General features: G+C 43.3%; 1 protein-coding gene across 3 annotated transcripts in view; it reads left to right on the top strand.

Moving 5' to 3' along the window:
• CYFIP1 (cytoplasmic FMR1 interacting protein 1) overlaps positions 1 to 21,277 on the top strand; it is a 139,637-nt gene extending 118,360 nt beyond the window's left edge. For all 3 annotated transcript variants that reach the window (XM_074965759.1, XM_074965750.1, XM_074965768.1), the window contains exons 26-31: positions 6,694 to 6,824; positions 13,138 to 13,210; positions 14,523 to 14,617; positions 16,305 to 16,543; positions 17,423 to 17,570; positions 20,607 to 21,277. In XM_074965759.1, coding sequence (XP_074821860.1) covers positions 6,694 to 6,824; positions 13,138 to 13,210; positions 14,523 to 14,617; positions 16,305 to 16,543; positions 17,423 to 17,570; positions 20,607 to 20,771 — 851 coding nt within the window. In that variant the 3' untranslated portion in view covers positions 20,772 to 21,277. The remainder of the gene's footprint in view (positions 1 to 6,693; positions 6,825 to 13,137; positions 13,211 to 14,522; positions 14,618 to 16,304; positions 16,544 to 17,422; positions 17,571 to 20,606) is intronic.

The raw sequence follows: 21,277 nt of genomic DNA, 5'->3' as shown, positions 1-21,277 counted from the left end.
TAAACTTTTTTTTTAAAGGTGTATGTCAAATTTTGTGACTAAATTTGAAAATACATATGAAAATGGAGTCAGAGAGGCAAAAACTAACTTAGGACAAAGTATGACCCAAGAGAATCCCTGAATCACACTGAAACTGTTTTTTCTGTCCTTTAAAATATTTGGGAATGTTTCACTCCAGGTGAAATCTCTCCCACAGGAATTTGGGGAGTTGCCTCTTCAGGGAAAGTGCCTTGAGTGCACAAAAACTGGAGTTCCAGGACACAGCAGAAGGGCTTTGACAGCAACTGGTTCTTTGGGTTTTTTTTTTTTTAACAAACTGGGGGCTATGGAAACAGGAGCTCATCTGTGGGAAAGAGGATGGGGGGAGGAAGCTCACTGGAAGCCTGCTGCAGTGAGACTGGAAGGAAGTATGTTGTAGGTTACTCTGAAGACTCTCCTTTGGGGAGGGAATTTGGAGTGATGCAGGGGCCCACAGGGTACTCGCATGAGTGTATTGGGGAGGGGATGTATGTCAGAGGCAGGCAGGAGAAGGCAGGGACTATTGAGGAGGTAGGGAGAAGGAAGGAAAGTCCCCTTTGAAAGGTCTGATAGTAGTTTACTTATCAAAATGAAGCTTTACTTTCAAGTGTTTAGTATTCTGAATTTGAGATTTCATTGCAGAAAGGAAAATGAAAGAATTTCACTGAGGTCATTTGAAAGCTGATTGCCTTGGAGATGGCCTTCAAATCTCTATATGTACTGGATGGGGAAAAAAATATTCTAATTAATTGTCAGAAAACAAGGCAGAAATTGAAACAGCATTTTCATCAGATGAAAAAAAAAATGGCCTTGGCTAGACAATAAGCAATCTACTAGATGTGAAAAACAGAATAACATAATTTTTGTTCAGTGAATACAATAACCAATGGGTGTAATGCATGCAGGCCCTCATCATTCAAGAACAAATACATGTGCTTTACCTTGTGCGCTGAGCATAATCCAGCTGAAGTCAATGGGACACAAAGCACATGAAGTTAAGTGTGTGTGTATTTCTTTGCATGGTCAGGGCCAGAGTTTGTATTAAAAGTTCTATGAGAGAACGTAAAATTAAAGGTTATGCCATAGGACCCTGCTTCTTAGGAGGCATTTTATAATGAACAGTAGCAGAGATTTCATTTAATAATAAAAACCGAACAGGCACTGTGCAGAAAATCATAGAGCCCAGCTTAGTTCTTTCAAAGAACAAATGTCATTAGTCTATACTTTAAACATACCATAGGTGGCAAATTTTGTGTTCTTTTGGACCTTTGGGAATGGTTGATCAGAGCTTTTAGCTATGAACCAGGATAGTTTTATAGAAAAGGAAAGAAATGGAGAAACCCAACCCGTTTTAAATTGCCTATGTCGACTTAATCTGTGTGCTAATTAATTTAGAAAGCTAGACCACATCACTGAAATGTGACATCTGCCATGTGAGCTCTTTTGAGATAGGATTTAGGAAGCAGAGATGGGGCCTAATCCTTTGTTAATCCTCTGCATTTACGAAATACATTTTATGTCAAACAACCTTTGTTTCTGATGAGTGATGTAAGACAGCTGCAGAGGCTATACGTATGAATAACATTAAATACTTCCTAGTTACACCTACCCTCCCCAGCCTTGTACAAATGAAGGGATTTAATTAAAATTACTGTTAGCCTGGAAAAAAAACTAAATGTTTTCATCTTGGGGATATTGTGTATATTCAGATGATTCAATAACTTACAAATGTGCATATTGTATTTATGTTCACAAATTAGCAGTGGGGGAAGGAATGCTGCAGACAAAGAAATAAGACTGTCGCTGCCAGGGCTCTTTGGTGATCTGAGCTTTTTTTAAAGGCTCCTAGAAAGGTTTCCTCCTTTTTTGTTGTATATTGATTGCTTAATCTTTTCCAAAAGCGACATATGTACTTCTTATGATGTGGTCAGATGTAGATAAAGGTTGGGGTCATTGAAGCACTAGCCAAAACTTGAAGATATTTTCTGCTCTGATCTCAAGCAGATACTGCTGTTTGTACAATTGTTGTTTCATGGTTCCATAGCATCTGACTTGTATAGTCAGAGCTGTAGGGGGAATTTGTTCACCCTCTGGGTAAGGTGGTGATTGCATGTGGGGAATACTGGTAGTGTCATTTAATAACCACCGTCATCCCATGCTCATTCTGGCATTTAGAACTTAATTCATAAAGAGCTTTAATCTAAAATTGCAGTAGCATAAACATTAAAATTAGTTTTACAAAGTTTCACCCTAATTTGAATCAATCAAGGATTTGAATTCCTCCACCTTGCCAGAGGCTGGCTAACCTAGTGAGGAGGGCTTTAAACTAGGTTCACCGGGGGAAGGAGACCAAAGCCCTGAGGTAAGTGGGGAAGTGGGATACCGGGAGGAAGCACGAGCAGGAGCGCGTGAGAGGGCAGTGGTCCTGCCTTATACTGAGAAAGAGGGACGATCAGCGAGTTCTCTCAAGTGCCTACACACAAATGCAAGAAGCCTGGGAAACAAGCAGGGAGAACGGGAAGTCCTGGCACAGTCAAGGAATTATGATGTGATTGGAATAACAGAGACTTGGTGGGATAACTCGCATGACTGGAGTACTGTCACGGATGGATATAAACTGTTCAGGAAGGACAGGCAGGGCAGAAAAGGTGGGGGAGTTGCACTGTATGTAAGGGAGCAGTATGACTGCTCAGAGCTCAAGTATGAAACTGCAGAAAAACCTGAGTGTCTCTGGATTAAGTTTAGAAGTGTGAGCAACAAGGATGATGTCGAGGTGGGAGTCTGCTACAGACCACCGGACCAGGGGGATGAGGTGGACGAGGCTTTCTTCCAGCAACTCACGGAAGTTACTAAATCGCAGGCCCTGGTTCTCATGGGAGACTTCAATCACCCTGATATCTGCTGGGAGAGCAATACAGCGGTGCACAGACAATCCAGGAAGTTTTTGGAAAGGGTAGGGGACAATTTCCTGGTGCAACAGCTGGAGGAACCAACTAGGGGCAGAGCTCTTTTTGACCTGCTGCTCACAAACCGGGAAGAATTAGTAGGGGAAGCTAAAGTGGACGGGAACCTGGGAGGCAGTGACCATGAGATGGTCGAGTTCAGGATCCTGACACAGGGAAGAAAGGAGAGCAGCAGAATACAGACCCTGGACTTCAGAAAAGCAGACTTTGACTCCCTCAGGGAAATGATGGGTGGGATCCCCTGGGAGAATAACATGAGGGGGAAAGGAGTCCAGGAGAGCTGGCTGTATTTTAAAGAATCCTTATTGAGGTTACAGGGACAAACCATCCCGATGTGTAGAAAGAATAGTAAATATGGCAGGCGACCAGCTTGGCTTAATAGTGAAATCCTTGCTGATCTTGAACACAAAAAAGAAGCTTACAAGAAGTGGAAGATTGGACAAATGACCAGGGAAGAGTATAAAAATATTGCTCGGGGATGCAGGAGTGAAATCAGGAAGGCCAAATCCCACCTGGAGTTGCAGCTAGCAAGAGATGTTAAGAGTAACAAGAAGGGTTTCTTCAGGTATGTTAGCAACAAGAAGAAAGTCAAGGAAAGTGTGGGCCCCTTACTGAATGAGGGAGGCAACCTAGTGACAGAGGATGTGGAAAAAGCTAATGTACTCAATGCTTTTTTTGCCTCTGTCTTCACGAACAAGGTCAGCTCCCAGACTACTGCACTGGGCAGCACAGCATGGGGAGGAGGTGACCAGCCCTCTGTGGAGAAAGAAGTGGTTCAGGACTATTTAGAAAAGCTGGACGAGCACAAGTCCATGGGGCCGGATGTGCTGCATCCGAGAGTGCTAAAGGAGTTGGCGGATGTGATTGCAGAGCCATTGGCCATTATCTTTGAAAACTCATGGCGATCCGGGGAAGTCCCGAACGACTGGAAAAAGGCTAATGTAGTGCCCATCTTTAAAAAAGGGAAGGAGGAGGATCCTGGGAACTACAGGCCAGTCAGCCTCACCTCAGTCCCTGAAAAAATCATGGAGCAGGTCCTCAAGGAATCAATTCTGAAGCACTTAGAGGAGAGGAAAGTGATCAGGAACAGTCAGCATAGATTCACCAAGGGCAAGTCCTGCCTGACTAATCTAATTGCCTTCTATGACGAGATAACTGGCTCTGTGGATGAGGGGAAAGCGGTGGACGTGTTGTTCCTTGACTTTAGCAAAGCTTTTGACACTGTCTCCCACAGTATTCTTGCCAGCAAGTTAAAGAAGTATGGGCTGGATGAATGGACTATAAGGTGGATAGAAAGTTGGCTAGATTGTCGGGCTCAACGGGTAGTGATCAGTGGCTCCATGTCTAGTTGGCAGCCGGTATCAAGTAGAGTGCCCCAAGGGTCGGTCCTCTGGCCGGTTCAATATCTTCATAAATGATCTGGAGGATGGTGTGGATTGCACCCTCAGCAAGTTTGCAGATGACACTAAACTGGGAGGAGAGGTAGGTACGCTGGAGGGTAGGGATAGGATACAGAGGGCCCTAAACAAATTAGAGGATTGGCCAAAAGAAATCTGATGAGGTTCAACAAGGACAAGTGCAGAGTCCTGCACTTAGGACGGAAGAATCCCATGCACTGCTACAGACTAGGGACCGAATGGCTAGGCAGCAGTTCTGCAGAAAAGGACCTAGGGGTTACAGTGGATGAGAAGCTGGATATGAGTCAACAGTGTGCTCTTGTTGCCAAGAAGGCCAACGGCATTTTGGGATGTATAAGTAGGGGCATAGCCAGCAGATCGAGGGACGTGATCGTTCCCCTCTATTCGACATTGGTGAGGCCTCATCTGGAGTACTGTGTCCAGGTTTGGGCCCCACACTACAAGAAGGATGTGGAAAAATTGGAAAGAGTCCAACAGAGGGCAACAAAAATGATTAGGGGACTGGAACACATGAGTTATGAGGAGAGGCTGAGGGAAACTGGGATTGTTTAGACTGCGGAAGAGAAGAATGAGGGGGGATTTGATAGCTGCTTTCAACTACCTGAAAGGGGGTTCCAAAGAGGATGGATCTAGACTGTTCTCAGTGGTAGCTGATGACAGAACAAGGAGTAATGGTCTCAAGTTGCAGTGGGGGAGGTTTAGATTGGATATTAGGAAAAACTTTTTCACTAGGAGGGTGGTGAAACACTGGAACTGCGTTACCTAGGGAGGTGGTGGAATCTCCTTCCTTAGATATTTTTAAGGTTTAGGCTTGACAAAGCCCTGGCTGGGATGATTTAGTTGGGGATTGGTCCTGCTTTGAGCAGGGGGTTGGACTAGATGACCTCCTGAGGTCCCTTCCAACCCTGTATTCTATGATTCTAGGCAGGATGAGTCTGACTCGGGGCTGGGGAGGCTGACTTAAGTGTGTGTGCGTGTGTGCGTGGTACGTCTCTGGGAAGTCCCATGGCAGGGACTGTGATGAGAGAGCAGAGTGGCAGTGTGTGACAGGAGAGTTGGCGGTAGTCCTTGCCCTCAGCCATCCTGCTGACAGTTTCACTGTCTCAGGAATTTATTTAAAAAAAAAAAAATTCTGGGACAAAACCTTTTTTGTAAAACCAACTGGGCCAGGCCCTGAAAAGCAGGACATTCCTGGTGCTCGGGGACATGTGGTCACTCTAAATTGTAGATCCAGAGCATGGATTAAAAACAAGCTCACTGTCTGGTAAAACAACATAATAAGCTTTCAGGGATTTATTATTAAGCATCGTGTAGAACTAAACACTAAAAATATTTTCAGCAAAACCTTTTTCGTGTCTTATTTGCTTCTTGTAGGTTTTTTTTTTTTTACTGGAATAAACTAAAATAGGTAATATGCAGCTCTTAAGCCATAATTTCAAGTGTAGGTGAAGGATAGCAGCGTGTGAAATGGGACCCAGCTAAATGTCTGTTTATAACACACACTCCTTTAACAGCATATCCTTTATGGAGCCTGGGGCTGTGCAAAGGAAGCAGATGTTTTTTCAAAGTGGCTGCAAGGAGCTCTATTACTTGGGGTGGATATAGAATACCCAGTATTTTATTTTAGTATATAAAATATTAACCCTTATTAACAGAAGATCAAAGTAACTTGATAATGGTGTGTAAGTACCTTGGTGGGGAGAAAATACCAAGTTCTAAAGGGCTCTTTAACCTAGCAGAAAAAGGCAAAACAAGAACCAATAGCTGGAAGTTAAAGTCAGACAAATTCAAATTAGATATAAGGTACATTGCACTGGGAGCGCATCTTCAGTTGTTTGACCACTATGATCCCAAATCCTTTTCAGGGTCACTGTCTTGCTGGATACAGTTCCATGTGTTCTCCCATCCCCCTGCCTTCTGTAGACTTGGCTTGCATTCCTTGCATGAAAGATGCTACTAGAAAAAAAGTTGTACAAAGCTCTACAATTATATTCATCCTCAGTGAGCCAGTGAGGGACTTGATATCTACATCAACTTTTCCCTCTTGTTCCACTCCACATCTCACCCCACTATCTGCTGTTTTGGTAAAGGGGAAACTATTTCTGCTCCATATGATTTTATCCACTTAACTAGATTTTTTATCAGCTGATTTCAGCAAGCTAATAGATGTGTATGTGATAACTATTGAAATAATTAGCCTTGCTGCTCAAAGGTTTTCACCTTTCTTCTTTTTTTCTTTTTCTTTTTTTTTTTTTTTAAATATATATATATATATACGCACTCACACATCTCAGGTATCCTGGAATTTTTCCACCATCAGCTGAAGGACATTGTCGAATATGCAGAACTGAAGACTGTGTGTTTCCAGAATTTGCGGGAAGTGGGAAATGCTGTGCTCTTCTGTCTACTCATCGAACAGAGTCTGGTAGGTGCTTAGGAAGTTACTCTAACACCATATGTATCTAAAAACATTCTTCAAAAATCAGTCATTGATGCCGTAAGTGAAAACTAAAGACATAACGTTGGAAAGTTTTCTGTAATTGCAGAAAAATCTCCCTTTAGAAAAAATATCTTCTGGGTGCAGAAACATTGGTGAGTTCTCTCTTACAGCCTTGCAAAGCTCAGACTCGGTACCAATGTATGGACATAGTTGAATGCTGAGGACAACAGTGCCAGCTCCACTCCTTTCTCAGCTCCCCTAGCTGTCCAGTTTATGGGTGGTTGGGGATGGGTCTGTGCATCCTGAAGGTTGGGGTGGGTCTATGCATCTTAACTTCACAAGGAAAGGTAAATTGCCACAGTGGTAGCAGATGGAAACGGAGAAGGTAGGGAATACCAGTCCTAGAATAAAAGTGCGAAATAATCAGAAGAGAGCTTTGGCTCACAAACAAGGAGTACCCTCTCTTTGTCTACATAATATAAGCCCCTCTACTTAAAATTAAAATGTAATCATGACTGTATGGTTTATATTATCTTCTGCTAGCACTAATCACACAAGCTATTGAAATTGTATGTAAAAATCCAAGAGCCTAAAAGAACACATTTGGTAAAACTCTTTGTCTCATGTTTTGTTGTTAGATCTGGTACATCATTTTTTGCCGTGAAACATGGCATAGTCTGCCTGAGAGAGTATGTAGTCCCCATAGCTTGGGACATTTACCACTTGACTGGGGAAAAAATGTAGAACACCTACTGCTTTGCACAGTCCTGCATTAGCAGTGGGAGTGGACTAGGCTTGAAAGGTTTTTCCCATCTCTAACATCTGCAATTCTAGTGGACATTTTGAAATAAACTCATTTAGGGAAAGTAGAAATTTAAATCCTTGTTTCTCCATATACTGTCAATCATAGCTCAGGTGTTAAAGCCATTGCTCTTCCTGTGTGGGTTATTGAATGTCAGTGAGATGGCACTGCACCAACCATGAATTTGTGCATGCCTCCTTGGAACTCCATGTGATGGAAGAGTGCATCTGAAAATATTATACCAGTGAAAACAGATACAACTTCCAAATCCCATCTGTACTAAGTTGGCTGTCTGTGGTTGCAATATTTTCAACACACTGTTCTCTATACCATATAGTAATCTTCTTATCCTGTGCTCCAGGTTTTGCTTAGTGTTTTTTGGAGGAAGGCGGTAATTAGTTCTCTCTGTATGGGTACTTCTGGTCTCCTATTGTCATAGAATCTGAGTGCCTCTCAGGTATCTAAAAAGAGGAATAACAATGTGCTGGATTTGTATTCCGTGATTCATGTATAGAAACTAATGTGGCACATAAGGTGGTCTTCAGGTTGTTGACAGCTTGAAATGGATACATCCTACTTATTTCTGTTTTAAAATTATTGAATTTCTGTTAAATTCCCATACCCCTGTGTGGAGGGGACAGATTGGTAGGGGAAAGGGAGATCACATATGGAATATTCCGTTTGTTCTTTAAACTCAGAGTTTGTGTAACAAATGACTAGATGACAAAGAAAATGAGGGAGCTGGTTTTTTCTCTTTAGAAACACAAACATTAGCATATCAAGAATTTATGTGGCTCTATATTTAACTCAAGAACAGAGTGAACTGGCACAACAGACTTCATCAGTGAGCTTCTAGATGTTCTTAAGTACACAGTGTAACACAACATCACTATTAAGTACTAGCTGAGGGTCAGGCAGTATATCTGCCAAGGCTTCAATAGCAACTCAAACACTTTTTTATTTTTATATTTTAAATTGCCAGAGGATGTTGTGAAGGCTAAAACTATATAACAGGATTCAAAAAAGAATTAAATAAGTTCAAGGAGGATAAAGGTCCATCAATGGCTATTACTAGGATGGGCACAGATGCAACCCCATGCTCTGAATATCCCTAGCCTCTGTTTGCCAGAAACTTGGAATGGGCGACAGGGGATGGCTCACTCAATGATTACCTGTTCTGTTCATTCCCTCTGGGGCACCTGCCATTGGCCACAGACGGAAGACAGGATACTGGGCTGGATGGACCAGTGGTCTGACCCAGTATGTCCTCCTTATGCTCTTAGATAATGTACAATGGGATGTATGGTGTGGGAGCTAAGGAGATCTGGGCCAAAGACTTGCTGTGTGACCAAGTGTCTCTCTATCTTTTTGCTTCAGTTTTCCCTGTCTGTAAAATAAGGATACACAGGGATGTTGTGAGGTTAAATTATGTGCTGCTTTGTGACCCTCAGGTGGATACAAGGCAGTATAAAGGGGGAAAATGTTACAGGTGGCACAGGTGGCGATGCCTCTAGTTAAATTTGTGTGACACTTTCCATTATAAGACCTTGTTCTTCTTTGAGTGCTTGCTCATTTCCATTCCACGTTAGTGTGCGCACGCTGTGTGCACAGTCACTGCAGATTTTTCCCTCAGTGGTATCCGTCAGGCTGGCTCTAGCACCCTCTGGTGCCATGCGCTCATGCGCCAGTATAAGGGTCCTAGCTGGCCCCGTGCCCTCTCAGTTCCTTCTTTACCGCCTGTGGCGGTCACTGGAACAACTTCCCTTGCCTTGGCAAGGCATTCGTGGGTGGTTCTGTTGTTCCGTTCTTTCACGAGTTTAGTTACCTTCAGTTTATCTCTTTTAGTAGTAGTGTTATACACGTAGACCCCCACTTGCTTAGAAGAACATCCTCTGCCCTTGGGGCCTGGCATGCCCCAGTATCTGGGCTTCAAACCCTGCGCCTCCTGAGGCATGCCCATGCCGGTGAGTGACCTGCACTCCAGGTGTCTGAAGTGTCTGGGGGAGGCTCACATATGAGAACGTTGCCAGATCTGCTGCCAGTTCAAGCCTCATATGAAAAAGGACAGGCAGGCTAAGCTAAGGTACATCCTGATGGAAGCTGCACTCAGACCAAAGTCTGAGCCAAGCCGGTCGGACTCTGCACTGAGTACCTCAGCATTAGTGTGGAGTGCTCTTCCAGCAGCCACTCCTGTATGCCGGCAAGCAGCACCGTCGACTCCACCCTGCTCATAAGTCCAGTGCAGCACCATCCTCTGACACCGGGTGAACATTGTGGTGCCAGCGGGACGCGGTGCTGTCCGCCCCAGAGACATTTGCAGCAGTCAGGGACCTAATGGCTCTCCTGGTTCCGCAGACCCCAGCGGGGCAAGTTCTGGCACCGGTGAGGTCATCAAGCAGAAGGAAGCATGTTGCCCCAAGCTCCTATCCAGCACTGATACCAAGCAGAGGGAAACCAACCTGCTGATGTTAACGAAGACTTCCTGCTCCAGCGCTGTTCCCTGGACCCTCAGCTCTGGCTGACGGAAGCGAGGAGTACCATCCCCCATGGTCCTCTCGAGCCAACTTGTCCTCAGAGTCAGAGCTGGAGTCCTGCACCCAACCGAGCGGCCAATACCAGTACCCAACCTACGGTCCATCTGATCCCGGTGGGGGTGCTCCTCCAGGCGCCTGGCCCAGTGGGCAGTGATCAATGAGGGTCCAATGGCCTTTTTGGAATCTATTGGATATCCCCCCGGTATCGGGACCGCCTTCCAGTCGTTCGTACTTGGTGGCGTCTGAAAGAAGGGCCGCTCTGTCAAAATTCAAGGACTCTCTGCCACAGGAGTCCAGACAGGAATTCTCCGCTCTGATGGAGAAAGGGAAGACTAGCCAGGGCCTCCCTTCAGGCTTCCCTTGACATAGCTGATAGAACAAAGGCATCAGCAGTGGTCATGCAAAGCTGCTCTTGACTCCAACCCTCAGGATGATCACCCGAGGTTCAGCAGCCCATTCAGGACCTTCCGTTTGAGCTTCCCTCTTCTCTGAACAGACAGATGCAGAATTCCCTGGCCTGACAGATTCTAGAGCCACCGTCAGTGGCCCCTGGGCTTCTATGCCCCCGCATCTTAGGGAAAGCACCCTGGTCTGCTTCCCGGCTCTATCTCGCCAAGACCCGTTTAAGAAACAAGGCACGGGTTATGAGCGCGTGCCACAGCCACCTTTCACCTCCACCTCATTACTGGGCTCACACAGACCTCCCCGAGGTCCCAAGCAGAATTTTTTTGAAGGGGCACACTTGAGGGGTGTTCTATCAGTTCCCATACCAAACCCTGCCCCTTTCCCCGCCCCTTGTTTCCAGACAACTCTCCTATTTCAGCCTGGCATGGTCCCGTATCACATCAGGCCACTGGGTGCTGAGAACAGTGGGAAAAGATTGCAGGTCCCCTCCCGAGTCTTCCTCGCCTTATGCAGTCAGCTCCTCGGCACCCTGAGTCATCAAAGCACTCACTTTGACAAGACACTCGAGGTCAATATCGCAATCCCCTCTGCACTAGATCCAACTACCCCCATTTTCCAACCACTTTTCTTATGTCCTGGACACCTGGACCCAAATCACCTAAGACCACTGGGTTTTCAGCACAATTCCTGTCCACCCCACCTTTCCATCCCCCCTCCCTGTCCCTCTTCAGAGACCCATCTGATGAGCTCCTGTTGGAGCAAAAAGTCCACTCACTCCTTCGGGTGGGAGCTGAGAAGGAGGTTGCCTTTCACTTGAGAGGAAAGAGGTTCTATTCCTGCTGCTTCCTAATTCCAAAAGCCAAAGCAGGTCTAAAGACTCATTTTAGACTCATTTGGCCTCGACTACTACAACATTCAGATAGTCCATTCAAAATGCTACTGCTAAGATCTTCCTGGCTCTTTGTTCCGACCACAGCACCCCTCTCTTGAATCCCTCCTCTGGTTCCTTTTTCACCTCTCCAACTCACATAAGCCTCTTGTCTCTACCTTTGCAACATAGCCCCATCCTAACTAGCTGATTGCACCTCCCTCCATTGCTCTGGCAGCATTACCAGCCTTTACCACCCAGCAGTCAACCTTCCCCATAAGCACCTTCATGCTACCCACATTGCCCTTTATGTATGGGGGAACAGCTCCCTGATGCTATCCATACAGCTCTCCTTAGGCTAACCTTTGCCATGATGACTATGTTGTTGTCTGCCTATCAGCAGGCAAGGATGTTATGACTGTCCCTCTTCTCCTTCTTTTTTCCTGCTCCCTTACTCTAATTTCCCCACTATTGCCATTCTTCTACGCCCATTAAAAATGCAAAACCTGTCACTAACAAAGCTGTGTCAGTTCTTCATCGAATGCATTTGTTTGTAGGTTTTTGTGAGGGAAGGAGGACAAGGAGAGATCCAAGGCGCCCCTGGTGTGTGCAACGTACTTGACCTACAGAAGCAACAACTGTGTGTGACACCCTCTAGTGTCCCGGAGCCCTACTCTTCATGTGCTTGTGTCTTTCTTAGATTGTAAGACTTCTGGGCAGGGATTGCCTCTTACCTATGTGTCCAGTGCTCAGAAGTACCATGGGGCTCCAGTCCCAATTAGGCCTTTGAGTGCTACCACAATATAAATGTGTACTACTGCTACTAATTAGATTGACTGTTAGAGAATTTTACTCACTGTGGGTAAATGATTTAATTTCCTTGGAAAAGGGCCAGTTCCTTGTGTTTGATTGAAATAAGTCATGGAACATGAAATCGTCTCTCCTCTCTGGGGATTGTTAAAACCATTAATGTCAATGAAATATAAAAATGAAAACATACTGTTTCTCAAGTTTGGTTCTGAAGAGGCCTCAGATGAGTCTAGCTCTTATCTCAGGTTCTGCTCTTGGCTGTTTCATACACTGAGAACATACAGGGATTTCCAGAAGCAAACACATCCAACTTTATGGATATTTTTTAATATTTGTGAAACAATTTTATTTTTTTTATTCCTTATAGTTTAAAGATTTGAAATGTTCCATGCTGGGCCCCCCCCTCCCCTGCCATTAGTTTTCTGCATCTGAGACTTTTTTTCTGGGAGACATGTTTCTGGGTGATGATGGGTTCTGGGAACAGTGTTGGTAAAAATAAAAACATGACTCACTGCTTTGTTCACATTTGTGTGTGTCTACACAGGAGCCGTCTGCCACTTTAACACAGAACTTCGTTGTTCTGCATTAGTCTTTTCAATAAATAGCCTCTGTCCTTTAAGAACTGCCAACCTCTGGGTGGGTAGAGTTGCTGTAAATCTTTGTGAATCCAAGGTAACCTGCAAAAGCCAAATTGCTGCTAAGTACTTCTGTGAAAAGGGAGCCAAAAGCAGCATGTTCTAACTGTAGATGCTTGGTGCCCTCTGGTGTCAGCCGCTATTTGTTTTAGAATGTCAGCATGGTTTTAGAAGCAGATTTTGGTGCTCTTGACATGCTGTTGTTTTTTAACTCCTAAATGCTTCTTGTTTCTTTTTGTTCTAGTCGCTAGAGGAAGTTTGTGACCTGTTGCATGCTGCACCATTCCAGAATATATTACCAAGGGTTCATGTCAAAGGTATGGGCTGGACGAGCATTTGTTCTCCAGCAGTATTACCCCCGATGTTGCTTCCTTGCTGGTGAATTCATCATTCTGAAACTTTCTTTAGACAAGCACTATTCATTTGCAACGACAGCAAATTCCTGAGTATCTGCAAGCCTGAAAATTGAACAGGACACAGAAAAGCAGGAGGCCTAAGCCTATAACCAGGGCTCCTGGGGGTGGGGGGATCGAGAATGCTCTGTGCAGAACACTGGTGATATGCCCACCGCTGCCTCATCCCCACTTGGTGATAAGGTTGGAGAATGCTGGACTTGCTATGAGGTCCCATCCTTCATATCAGCCTTGGCTTGTAGGTGTGCAAAATAAACTTGGGGATGGGGAGGGTTAGGGCTGGATCCTGCAAGGTGCTGAGTACTGTCTCTCTGATCCAGCAAAGCACAACCATGTGCGTGGTTGCCACAGACTTTTCACATGCTTAAATGCTTTGCTGAATTACCTTGCAGGATTTGTTCCTTCCAGTCTATCTTCTCTTCTCCCCTTCCTGACTGCTGGAAGGTGAGCTGCTTCCGTTCCCCATTTTATCCTTCTACCGCTCTTTTTTTTTTTTTTTTGGTGGCCATCTTTTCCTACCTCTGCCCCACTACCAGCAGCAGCAGATCCATCTATGCCTCTGCGCATAGGATTCACATAAATAACAAAGTGAAAGAGCCTTATCAGATTTATTGCAGTTACTCAAATCCCTGTAGACAGCCATCTGACTAACCAGAGCATTGCAAATTTTGTTCATCCAATCACCAGAGAACATTTCCTACTCACTAGTGGCGAGTGTTGGGGTTTTTTGGTGGGTTTTTTTTTTTAACCTTTCCATATATAAAACACCTTCAGTATAACCCCATCCTCTGGAGGCAAGTATTTTGCATGTGATAAGGGTGATTTTAATTGTCTCAGTATGCATGGGGGTCAAAGTATGTTATAGACAGCATAAGAGCCTTATTTTGAGGGCAGAAATGAGTTAATAACAAAACGAGTTTCACTACTAGTTTTTGCCTATATAGTTAGTTTCTTTAAACTTGAATGTATAACGTAACATTGTTAAAGGAATAAACCTGTCAGTGGATACTATGCATCAAATAAAATGCATACTGAAGAAAAAGCAAGCCATTTTGAATGAAATTACCAATCAAAGGAATAATTTACACAACTCCTACTGTGACAAAAATAAACTGCAATAAAACCACGAATTTCTATACAGCAATGTTCTTTGTTTATAAAGTGAAGTCACCTAACTTTAAAGGATAACGTGGGTTGTTTTTTTTCTCTCTTTCAGAGGGTGAAAGACTTGATGCTAAAATGAAAAGACTAGAATCAAAATATGCTCCACTCCATCTTGTTCCTCTGATTGAAAGATTAGGAACACCCCAGGTAATGTCCTACATTTTGTGCCCCAGACATTTTATGCAGAAATATCAATGCACAAGAAACCTGAGACCCTTACAATATATCAGTAGCCATGTCAGAATTACAAATGTCACACAAAAATTGTTCACACAATGGGGCCTCTAGTAAATCCATGGATTCAGTAAAGTTGGTCAGCAGCTTGTGTGCACAGGTGGCTTATTGTCTGAATGTTTGGGACAGTGCAGAGGTGACATTTTAGGTTTTGGGAGAGGATTAAAGTGTTAATTTTCATGCACACTATTGTGATATAATGTGTAAAGCAAAGGATTTGCACCCAAGGGGCTCCCAGTTCAAATTCCACCAAAAGCAACTGATTTGCTCTGTGACCTTTTAAAAAAGTCATTTGTTCTCTTGTGATTCAGTGAACAAATTGGACAAAATCAGAACCTTTTTGGAAACCAACTGTTCTATTTGATCTGAGCTTTCCTGGAAAATTCATTACCAGCAGAGAACATTCTTCCTCCTCAATGCCTTGTCAGTGAGCTGCTCTTGCTGTCCAGAGGCTGTTCTCCTCTGTGTCCTTGTAGAGTGTGTTTCATTCCCCATTTGCTTCAACAGCTGACTCCTTGTACTTGAGAGACAGGGATTTGGGGGGCCAAAAGGGAATGATGTCAAGTATAGAGTTCAAACTACCTTTAGCACCATGGGTAGAGTTAGGTGAGCTGTGCTGAGCAAGCAACAGTCCCTACCGCAGAGAATTTACAATGGGAGGGCATAAGCTGGTACAATATAGAGAGAGCAAGTATTGATTATAAATCTCAGTTTACTACAGTTGTACAGATCTCTTCATGCTCACTTTGAAGCACATCAGCCTCTGATAGCAGCAGGCCAGGGAATCAGCAATAAGTGAGGGAGGGACCATTACCTGGGCCTGCCAGCAGACAACAGAACACACCAATTTTTGTCTTCTGACTCATTTCAGTTAAAAAAAAACAAAAACAAACAAACAAAAACCAACCTTGCAAACCTTGGTGCAGTACAGCAGCGTCTGACCTTTCCACTCAGAAAGCCTTTAAAAACTTCTCTTCCATTGAGCGGGTGAAAAAATTAACCCAGATATTTCATTGTTGGTGTTTTCTGGCTTCCATCTTTCACTTGACCCTTGACTCCAGGAGACCTTAAAAGCACTGGTTCAAAAAGAAGAGTCAAAACCAGTGACCCAGCTAGTAATACTTCTTTTGTTTAAACAACTCAGTCTGAATTCACTTGAATGAATCTGCTCCAAGGCGAAGTGCAGAACTGGAATTGGGGCATGCAGGTAAACTGTTTTACAGCACTCTTGGAGTGTGTCTACACAGCAAATTAAAACCCACGGCTGGCCCGTGTCAGCCGACTCGGGCTCACAGGACTCGGGCTGTGGGGCTGTTTCACTGCTGTGTAGATGTCTGGGTGGAAGGGCCCCAGAGCTTTGCTCCAGCCCGAGCCCAGAAGTCTACACAGCTATGAAACTGCCCTGCAGCCTGAGCCCCAGAAGTTGGCTGGCACAGGCATCTTGCTGTGGGGTTTTCTTTGCTGTGTTTTCAGATCAGCATAACACCCTTATAGAGCTTCGTCCTGCGCTAATATAAGGTTTTCAAACAAACCACACCTCCCCCATAACTAATCTGAAATGCTGTTTCATTTACTTTTTATTTCCTCCTCTCAATCTTAGCAAATTGCAATAGCAAGGGAAGGAGATTTGCTGACCAAGGAACGCCTCTGCTGTGGCCTATCCATGTTTGAGGTCATCTTGACCAGGATTCGGACCTTCCTGGATGACCCAATCTGGCGTGGACCCCTTCCCAGCAATGGTGTGATGCATGTGGATGAATGTGTGGAATTTCACCGTCTCTGGAGTGCGATGCAGTTTGTGTACTGCATTCCTGTGGGAACACACGAGTTTACTGTGGAGTATGTATCGTGGGCTTCCAATTATGCACTTGTTTGCAACAGAACTTTATTGTATTTCCCAGCTGGAAGTGGGGATACAAAACATAATGCTGGTGTTCATGTTTCTGACATAGCTCAGTGAGGCAAGCCCAGAACAAAGAACAAGGGATTGAGAGGGCCTATTAGCACAGGAACACAGCTATTAATTGTATCTTTTAAAAATCATGTATTTTAAATACGTTGGTACATAATAGAAGGTCCCATAAGGAAGAGATCCTAGCATACACCTCTCAACACCAGTGATGCTTACCCCACTACGGTTGCTGAATTTAAGTAAAATAACTTTTATAAGCAATTTATCAGGTACTTGCTTATTTTCTGTGGGTTAGCAGCAGGAATGAGAATTCAGAAGTTAGTGTCCTGCAATCTTCAATTCTTTAGTTTTTTGCATTACGTTTGTCAGTTTTCAGAAGGAAAGATTGAGCTATAACTTGCCTGTCATTGGCCAGTTGTTGATGGGAAGTCTTAGGACATTGCTCCCCTTAATCCACAGGGACCAAATAAATGTGGTGGTGTGGCATTGTCAGTTTGTTCTGTTGGTTAATGTGACAGTAGCACTGCTGCAGAGTAATGGGGAGCAAATATTTTTGGAAGAACTTAAAATTGATAAAGATTTTCAGCATTTCTAGTGCTTGCAGTTTCTAAATATTGTTCATTTAATAGAGAATGATCCTAAATGAGAGGGTTTTAAACCTCAGCCTGGAAAACATCTTATGCATGGTTTTTCGACTCCTATTTTTTGAAGAGAAAATGTCCGATGACTCAATAGTTCATGCTAACTGGTTCTGGGGAGTTTTAGGTGAAATATACAATTTTCATAGACTTTGTACTCTATTACAGACAGTGCTTTGGAGATGGGCTGCACTGGGCTGGCTGTATGATCATTGTGCTTTTGGGACAGCAGCGTCGCTTTGATGTTTTGGATTTCTGCTACCATTTACTGAAAGTACAAAAGCATGATGGCAAAGATGAGGTCATCAAGAATGTGGTATGTTGAAAACATTGGTTTTGTACTCATTTGCAATGACTTGTCTGAAAAAACTGGAATTATTTGCATGGAGCTGCATGGTATCTGTAACCATCACTGTTTGAAGTGGAGTCAAAGCCCAAGATTATGCAGTAGAGCATTTGCTAATAGCACTCTATGTTAGGGTTGGCATTTTAATTGAGCCAACCTTTACCTTTCATTATGACATGGGTTTTCTTACATTTAATGAAACAGATGGTGCCATTTAGATGCACATATGTACCTTTAGAACAGGGCTAGTCCTACTGAAGTTCTAATCCCCATGTCCAAGGACTATTTCAGGAATTCTGATAAGCAGAGTGGATCTTTAAAAACAAAATTTTAAGTGGTTTTTTGCATCTACCACTGGTTGGAAAACATTCATAACTTATCCAGACCACACCCCACCACTGGGGCAGACTTAACAGAGTTGGCACTATTTCCTCTTTCCATTACATAAGGTGGCCATACTGGGTCAGACCACTGGTCCATCCAGCCCCCAGTATCCTGTCTTCTGACAGTGGCCAATGCCAGGTGCCCCAGAGGGAATGAACAGAACAGGTAATCATTGAGTGAGCCATCCCCTGTCGCCAATTCCAAGTTTCTGGCAAACAGATACTAGGGACACCATCCCTGCAAATCCTGGCTAATAGCCATAGATGGACCTATCCTCCAGGAACTTACCTAGTTCTTTTTTTAACCCTGTTATAGTTTTGCCAGAGGATGTTGTGAAGGCCAAGGAGTTCCACATGTTTACTGTGCATTGTGTGAAGAAATACGTCCATTTGTTTGTTTTAAATCTGCTGCCTATTAATTTAGTGACCCTTAGTTTTTATTATGAGGAGTAAATAACACTTCCTTATTTACTTTCTCCACATCAGTCATGATTTTATCGACCTCTATCATATCCCCCCCTTAGTCTTCTCTTTCCCAAGCTGAAAAGTCCCAGTCTTATTAATCACTCCTCATATGGAAGCTGTTTCATGCCCCTAATCATTTTTGTTGCTCTTTTCTGTACTTTTTCCAGTTTCAGTATATCATTTTTGAGATGGGGCAACCCAGTCTGCACACAGTATTCAAGATGTGGGCACACCATGGATTTATATAGAGGCAATATGATATTTTCTGTCTTATTATCTATCCCTTTCTTAATGATTCCCAACATTGTTTGCTTTTTTCACTGCCGCTGCACATTGCTTGGATGGTTTCAGAGAACTATCCACAATGACTCCAAGATCTCTTTCTTGTGTGCTAAGAGCTAATTTAGACCCCATTGTTTTATATGTATAGTTGGGATTATGTTTTCCAACGTGCATTACTTTGCATTTATCAACATAGAATTTCATCTGCCATTTTGTTGCCCAGTCATGCAGTTTTATGAGATCCCTTGTAATTCGTCACAGTCTGCAGTCCCTGAATAGTTTTGAATCATCTGCAAATTTTGCCACTTCACTGTTTACCCCTTTTTCCAGATCATTTATGACTATGTTGAACAGTACTGGTCCCAGTACAGATCCCTGGGGGACACCAATATTTACCTCTTGCCATTCTGAAACTGACCATTTATTCCTACCCTTTGTTTTCTATCTTTTAACCAGTTACTGATCCAGGAGAGGACCTTTCCTCTTATCCCATAACAACTTACTTTGCATAAGAGCCTTTGGTGAGGGACCTTGTCAAAGGCTTCCTGAAAATCTAAGTACACTATATCCACCGGATCACCCTTGTCCACCTGCTTGTTGATCACCCTCAAAAAATTCTAGTAGATTGGTGAGGCATGATTTCCCTTTACAAAAAACATGTTGACTCTTCCTCAACAAATCGTATTAATCTATGTGTGACAATTCTGTTCTTTAATATAGTTTCAACCAATTTGCCCATTACTGAAATTGGGCTTATTGGCCTGTAATTGTCAGGCTCACCTGTGGAGCCTTTAATTAAAATTGGCTTCACATTAGTTATCCTACAATCATCTGGTACAGAAGCTGATTTACATAACTCTTGGGTGAATACCATCTGGTGCTGGTGGCATATTACTCTTTAATTTATCAATTTGTTCCAAAACTTCTCTAATGACACCTCAATCTGGGACAGTTCCTCAGATTTGTCACCTAAAAAGAATGACTCAGGTTTGGGACTCTCCCTCACATCCTCAGCTGTGAAGACCGCTGCAAAGAATTCATTTAGTTTCTCTGCAATGGCCTTATCCTCTCTGAGTGCTCCTTTAGCATCTTGATCATCCAGTGGCCCCATTGGTTGTTTAGCAGGCTTTTGGCTTCTGATGTACTTTAAAATTTTTTTTGCTGTTACTTTTTGAGTCCTTGGCTAGCGGTTCTTCAAATTCTTTTTTGGCCTTCCTAAATATATTTTTACATTTCACTTGCCAGAATTTATGCTCTGTTCTATTTTCCTCAATAGGATTTAACTTCCACTTTTTAAAGGATGCCTTTTTGCCTCTAACTGCTTCTTGTACTTTGTTGTTTAGCCACAGTGGCACTCTTTTGGTCCTCTCTGTTTTTTAATTTGAGCCTCTATTACGGTGTCTTTAAAAAGTTTCCTTGCAGGGATTTCACTTTTTGCGCTGTACCTTTTAATTTCTGTTTAACTAACTTCCTCCGTTTTGTGTAGCTCCCCTTTCTGAAATTAAATGTTACCATAGTAGGCTGCTGGGGTGTCCCCCTCCTTCACTCCTCCCAGGGATGTTAAATTTTATTAGATTATGGTCACTATTACTAAGCAGTTCAGCTATATTCACCTCTTGGACCGGATCCTGTGCTTCACATAGGACTAAACCAAGAATTGCCTCTCCTCTGGTGATTCCGGGACTAGCTGCTCCAAGAAGCAGTCATTTAAGGTGTCAAGAAACTTTCTCATACTTATGGCCAGACTGGTTCATGAGGTGCTGAACGGGCGGAAGTCTGCTGGGTTGAGGCAGTTGCTCTCCTTGGTTTTATCAAAGGCTGGTTCTGATTTTTATCTCAGAACTTCTTTTCTGAATGTATGTTTTTGACATTGCAGCCTTTGAAGAAAATGGTTGAGAGAATTCGCAAATTCCAGATCCTGAACAATGAGATAATTACTATTTTGGACAAATATATGAAGTCTGGTGATGGAGAAGGTACACCGGTGGAACACGTGCGCTGCTTCCAGCCCCCTATCCATCAGTCTCTGGCCAGCACCTAAGTGTGGAGAGACATCCTTGCTTTTTACTTTAGTGGCAGTACTTTTTCACCTAGTTAAGCTATAAGCTTAAGAGGAGGAAAACCCTTGTAAGGAATATACCCGAATCTGTATTTCAGTATTTCCTGTGCCTTTTGAAGGGTGGTGCTTTGTCATTTTCAGTCTCCAAGCACAATAATTGATACAGTCCATACTTATTTTTCTAGACTAAAATTTTATATACTTTGATAAAAAGCCTGCAATGTAAAGAAAAAGGCTTATTGTCTTACAAACCCCTCTGCATCCCTCACCTGCTGTGATCATTTTAGACTGGATTGGTTCAAACTGGTTTTCCCTCATCTGTCAAAATATGAGTCAGGGTGATTAAAAAAACATGAGGTTGTTTTGGGTTTTTTGTAGAAACATTTAAAAAAAACTGATTGTAATTGTTTATGTATTAGAAAAGCATTAATTGCTTGCTTAGTCTTTATAAAAAGAAGGTTCCTGTGGGTGCTTTGTGAATAATTTTT

This window comes from Natator depressus, chromosome 1, assembly GCF_965152275.1.
Source record: "Natator depressus isolate rNatDep1 chromosome 1, rNatDep2.hap1, whole genome shotgun sequence".
Taxonomy (NCBI): domain Eukaryota; kingdom Metazoa; phylum Chordata; order Testudines; family Cheloniidae; genus Natator; species Natator depressus.
Note: the sequence above shows the minus strand (reverse complement) of the source record. Positions and strands in the feature narration are given on the sequence as shown.